Genomic DNA, 5,905 nt, shown 5'->3' with positions numbered 1-5,905 from the left:
ACCTGGGCCACTTTGGGGGGATGGGGGCGGAACCAGGAAGGTGGCAGGGCGTGCAAGGGCCGTTAGTGAAACGGTGCAGCCTGGTAACCGTGGAATGGAACGGTGGAATGGACAAGAGCTGGCGGTGACAAGACCACACCAGAGTGCCTGGTGCATGCGACGGGACAGGACGCGCCAGAGCGGTGCTGTGAGGAGCCCCCACACAGCCCACTCATTAGTGCCTGACCCGGAGATTTTCTGAGGTGTAATTCCTACAGCTCACGTTGTGAGCAGAGTGTGGGAATTGGTGAGCCGGAGCTTTCTGATAACATCTTCTTAGAAGGTGCTCCCAAGGCCCCATTTGTCATGGCGGGCAGATTCTTAAGGGTATTCAGAGTGTTCCGACGGAACAGAAGCACAGACCCTGGAGCTGCCCCAGCAGAACACCCTGAAGAGCCGGAGCAGTTCCAGCAAGGGCAGGATGGTGAGTGGCAGAGCTGGGCCACAGGGCTGAAGCTACAGCCAGCTGGGCCCTGCACCATCCCATCCCATCCCATCCCATCCCATCCCATCCCATCCCATCCCATCCCATCCCATCCCATCCCATCCCATCCCAGCCCATGTGGACATGCCCAAGGACAGGACAGAAGAGGGGCTGGGGCTGACCCCCGCCAGTGACCGTGCTCCATCCCCTGAGCCACCCCAGGGCTGTCCCTGCCTCGGGAGTGCAGGGATGGGCTGTGTTCTCCGGCCTCTCCCACAGCCCCTCAGCTCTGGCTGCTCTTTTCCAGATGCAGCCATGGATGAGAGACAAGAGCAGGAGCCCGCCCGTGGCCGCTTCCGCAAAATGCTGAAGGTACCTGCAGCCATCCCCACCTGGGCTGGGCCTGCTGGCACTGCTCAGCCCAGCTCTGCACTTGCAGCACTCCATGGAACATGCCTCTCTTCCCTGTCCTTTGTTCATTCTGCACAGAGGTTCCGCCAGTTCCTGCCAATTCGGCATAGAAAGATCAGCCCCATAGGAACTGAGGGCACAGCTGAGCCTGACTCCGGGCTGACCGAGCTCCAGGCAGAGCCTGATGTCAGCTCAGATTCAGCTGCGCCCTCAGAAGACTCTGACGCTGTGGTGAGTGATGACAGGGCAAACTCTGATGTGGCACTGATTGAGGACATGGCCATTCCAAACACCAGAGAGACTCAGGGCATCACAAATACTGACACTATGCCCCCTCCCACCATGAGTCATGCACCTAATATGGAAGTTTTTGAAAGGGGGGGTGTTCCTTCTGAGCAGCAGGCAGCCAGCCAGGGACCAGAACTGGAGGTCTCCCATGATCGTGTGCCCCCTCAAGCCACATCCACAGGGCCCCCTCAGCTTTTGAGGCCAGCACAGTGTGGCAGGAAGGGAAGCACTTCTTGGGAGAAGCTGGGGAAGTTGCTGCCTTGGACAGCGCTCCAACTCTTCCCTATTCCTACTCTAGGTGCCAGCTATTGTACGGAGCATCCACCAGCGTCTAATGTGCTCCGTTACGGTGGATGCCAGGCTGGCCACTAACATCGTGAGGCTGGCTGAAGAACACCCGGACGATGTGGTGCTGACCCTTCTGCGCTGTGCCCCATCGTGTGACAGGTATGGGGCCCACGTGCCTTGAGAGCTCAGGGCTCACCGGCCTTTAGGGCCCATCGCCCTGCACAGCCTGTCCAATGGGCTCTGCCCAACAGGCAGAGAGGTCCAGGAGCCTCGGGCCCCTCTGTTTCCTGAGACTGCTGCCAATGCTCCCTCCCTGCCCCTCAGGGCACTGGGGCTCTGTCACCTGGGACCCCACAGCTACACAGGGCATGGCTCTGTAACTGAGACACCCCTGACACAGAGCTCTGATCCCACAGAGCTGCTGCCATGATGTGGCAAGCCATAGCCTCATCAGGACCAGCAATGGAGAAGGTGCTGCCAACTCTGCTCCATGTGATGGAGAACTGGCCACTTTGCAGCATCTGCACCTCTGATGAGGACAACAAGGACGTTTTTGCTCTGGCTGTGAGTTTCTGGAACTGGCCTTGCCTGTCCCCTAGGTTGCTTCTCCAGCAGCTCTTCATCCTCTCCTTGCCTCAAGCTGGGCTGAAACCTGGGCTAGAGGCAGGCTCAGGGGGCACCGGGCCTGCTGTTCCCCCTGCATCTCCCCTCGGGCCCTGCCCCATCGGCGCCTCGGCACTGAGCGCTGTCTTGGTGTGCTTCCTTTGCAGGCAACTCTGGTGCTCTGGGTGATTATGCAAGTGCCTCAGAGCCATGAGGCCATGATGCATTATTCCGACTCTCTCTTTGCGGCTCTGCTGTTGCACGTTTTCACCACCACACAGCTGATGCCAGCAGAGGTTGATAACTTCTGGAGAGCATGCCAGGAGGAACACCGCCTTCCCAGCAACCCTAACAGGTGCCAGTCCTCCTGTCCTTCCCATGCCCTTGTGGCTGACACCAGTGCACCCAGTGTGACCTGGGCTTTGCTCTGCACACAGGTTTGCAGTGCAGGCCATGAAGGCTCTGCTCTGCTTTCTGCACTATGACAACGAGTTGATGACCATGGAGCGCAAGTGTGGCTGGGACACGCTGGTCTGTGCTGACACCCAGCACTATGCCGTGGGTCTGTTGGCCAGGTGAGACCCCTTCTTACCACTGCCTCTGAAATGTGTGTCCTGTGCCCAGGGTGCCCTACCACAGTCCCTGTGGTCATGGCCAGAGGGCTTTGCCATTGAGGGATGGCTGAGCAGACTGGAGAAGTCTGAGAGGAGGGTGCCCAGAAGGAGCCCCATGGTCCCAAAGCACCCATGGTCCCCCCCAGGGATGCTGGGGAAAGGCCAGATCTCCGTGAGTCATCCCTGGGAGAGGTTTGGCCTCCCCCCACCCCCCACCTCAGTGTCTTGGTGCCATTTCCCCCCTTCCAGGGTGATGCGCCGTGACTTGACGCCCTTGTGTTACCATGTGGCACACCAATTTGTCCGGAGGCTCATCAGGGAGGAGGCACGTTGGGATCTGTCCTCCCTGGCATTCCTTGTGGAGGTGAGCCCCATGGCCAGCACTACCTCGCCTCGCTGCCTGCCAGCCCTGTCCCCTTGCATAGCCACAGCTGCCTGGGAAGGTGCCCACGCCCTGTGCTGCTGCCTGGGCCCAGCCCTGCGCAGTTCCAGGCTCCTGCCGGCCGGCTCCCCTGTCACTGCCCTGTGCCTTTCAGGTCCTGGATTGCCTGAACTTGAGTGACTGTGGGTACTGTGTCCTTGAGATCGCGTCAAGGCAGCTGCAGAGCGAGTGCAGGCAGAGGCGTCGCCTGGCGCTCAGAGGCCTCGTGGTGCTCAGCAAGGATCCCTCAATGGTGAGAACGGGGCAGCAGCTGAAGCTGTGCTGGGCAAAGCAGCCCCTTGGGCTGGCTGGGCTTCAGGAGCTGAGGCAGCTGCTCCCAGCTCTCCTGCCTCACCTGCCTGAGTGCTTTGGGACAGGCCTTTGGCCTCTGGGCCCAGCAGCAGCAGGGTGGGGTTGCAGTGCCAGGGTGGTCTTGGCGCTGCAGCCGTTCAGGGCTTCCCAGCACAGCCTTGTGTTCCAAACAGGCCAGACCTATACGCAGCCTGTGTCGAAGCTTCCTGCAGCTGCTGAGTGACGCAGACGGAGAAGTGGTCAGCATGTCTCTGTCTGTGTTCATGAATATACTCAAGAGAAAAAGTCTTCGTTTATCAAGGACTGCTGCCCCCAAGCTTGCTGAGCCACTTGTGCTCCTCTTTGACCATGTAAGGCTCTGTGCCCCGGCCACGGGTACTGGCTACTGCCCACACAAACTTTGGGCCTGTGGATTTTCAGGCCTTTGCCCAGGTGGGCTGGAGAAGTTGGCGCTGAGATCTTTTCCTCCTTCTTTCCTCCAGGACAAAAGCCACGTGCAGGTGCTCTCCATTCACCTCTTCCGCAATACGATGAACCTGGTAGTGGAAGAGGGAAAAAAGGCAATGGAGAGGATTGTAAAGCAGAGCCTGCTCCCGCTCATTTTGCACTGCCACAATGAGAACCAGCGCGTGGCAGATGTGAGGTTTTGTGTGATGCTGGTGGATCTCTGGGAGGGGGCTTGGCTGCCTCCTGCCCTACTGCCTCCCAGGCTGCAGCCTCCTCCTGGCCTTGGCACAGGGATGCAACTCCTGTGCCCTGGGCAGCAATGGCATCTCTGCATCTCTCCAGGCCTCTCGGGAAACGCTGCACTGTGCTGCCACCTTCTTGAAGAACACAGAGCTCCTGTGGGTGCTGCCAACAGAGGATCTGTCGAAGATCACCGAATGTGTGGTAAAGGACGTCCTGGAAACCCCAGCCTCAGCCTGGAGAAGCTCCCTGTCCCCAGGGCTCAGTGTGTGGGGCTGGCAGCTGTGGCCCAGTGCTGCACCCATGGGAGCCAGCCTGCGCCCCACACGCTGCTCCCTTCCCTGGGACACACGGGTTCCTGTTCAGGCTCCTGTGACCCAGAGCCAGGTGCCAATGGAGCCCCAGCCCAGTGGGGCTGCGGGCCGGGCCTCAGGGCTGGGCAGGCGCGGGAGGCCGGGGCTGGCCGCAGGCAGCGCCCGGCCGAGGGGCAGAGCCCGCGCCAACCCTTCCCTCCTGCCACTCTCTCCAGCTGGCACAGGACGAGAGCCGAGCAGCCGAGCACCAGCGCCGGGCACTGCCATACCTGGACAGCCCACAGGAGTCCCTGCAAGAGGCGGCCGTCAGCTTCATCGGTGAGCCACAAGCCCGGGCTGGCTCCCTGCCCCACCGCAGCTCGGCCCCAGCCCCGGCTGCTGCTGTCCCTGCAGCGGCACCCGGGCCCGGCGCCCTGGAGCCCCGGCTGCCCTCGGGGCTGCTGCCGGCCTCTGGCAGCCGTGCCCTTGGGCTGAGTCAGGATGCGGCAAGGGCTGGGGCTGAGCCCTGCCGGGGCGGGAGGGCGTGTGGCCCCAGGGCTGGCAGCGCCGCTGGCAGGGAGCTGTGCCGCCGGGGCCCTGACAGGCTCTGTGTTCTCAGGGACGGTCGGGATGTTCATGCACAAGGGCGCACAAGGAAGAGCTGCAGACCGTCAGTGAGGGTGAGTGAGAGCAGCGGGCTGGCACTGGGGGCTGGCAGGGGGCACTTGCAATGCCTGGGCAGGAAGCTGCAATCCCTGGCCCAGCTGCGGAGTGCTTCGTTCCCTGTCTGGGTGAGGATGGTGTGGGCAGAGAGCAGAGAGATTTCAGGGACATGGGTGGGAGTTGTGGCCAGCACCTTCTGGCTGATCCTGTTGTCTGGTCCTCTCTTGTGGCCATTGCAAGAGCCAGGTGGAATGTCCTTGGCAGGAATGTCTCCTAGGATCCCTGCAGATGCATGCCCTGACCGTGCCTCTCGTTCTCCCTCTTCCAGCCACTGAAGCCCCGACAAAGACACCTCTCCATCCCACAGCAACCTGAATATCCGAGCTCAGTTTGCCAGTGAACAAGTGTCCCAAGAACAGCAGCAGGAGACACTGAAGAGGACACACCACCTCCCAGTGCCACTGGAGATCCAGGCACAGCTGGCAACTGGCACAGCTGAGCCTGTGGGATTCTCACGGGGCTTCAGCCCTCTCCCAGCCTGTAGATAGCTCCCTCCAGCTTTCAGACTGTGCCCATCCCCTTTTTTCCCTCTATTCTTCCTCCCTTTTGACAGCTCCTTACCTCCAGCCCTCAGTCCATGCCCATCCCCTTCTTTCCCTTTCCAGTTCATCCCTTTGCTTCACCTTGCATTAATAAACAGTTTGCCTTTTTCACTTAACCTGCATCTGTCTGGAGTTGAAGGGTCACAAATCCAGAGCGCTGTGACACACAGGCCCCTCCTGCCGTTCTCTCCTGCGCTGTGTTTTGTGCAGAGACGCAGAGGAAGGAGCGCAGATCAGGCTGGAAAGGTCCCTGTGCTGAA

At 60.7% G+C, this 5,905-nt stretch overlaps 1 protein-coding gene across 1 annotated transcript; it reads left to right on the top strand.

The window, feature by feature from the left end:
- The first annotated feature begins 345 nt into the window (after window positions 1–345).
- On the top strand, window positions 346–5,068 carry LOC148183900 (maestro heat-like repeat-containing protein family member 7). Its single transcript, XM_088058982.1, has 14 exons — window positions 346–463; window positions 771–835; window positions 953–1,279; window positions 1,461–1,609; window positions 1,867–2,014; window positions 2,221–2,408; window positions 2,491–2,628; window positions 2,917–3,031; window positions 3,204–3,341; window positions 3,574–3,750; window positions 3,883–4,038; window positions 4,190–4,291; window positions 4,617–4,886; window positions 5,000–5,068. Exons 1-14 carry the CDS (start codon window positions 346–348, stop codon window positions 5,066–5,068), a joined length of 2,160 nt encoding a protein of 719 aa, XP_087915108.1.
- The last annotated feature ends 837 nt before the right edge of the window (window positions 5,069–5,905 follow it).

The sequence above is a fragment of the Pseudopodoces humilis genome, chromosome 8 (assembly GCF_049639895.1).
Source record: "Pseudopodoces humilis isolate 2021_Gansu_Grassland_sample_001 chromosome 8, ASM4963989v1, whole genome shotgun sequence".
NCBI lineage: Eukaryota > Metazoa > Chordata > Aves > Passeriformes > Paridae > Pseudopodoces > Pseudopodoces humilis.
Note: the sequence above shows the minus strand (reverse complement) of the source record. Positions and strands in the feature narration are given on the sequence as shown.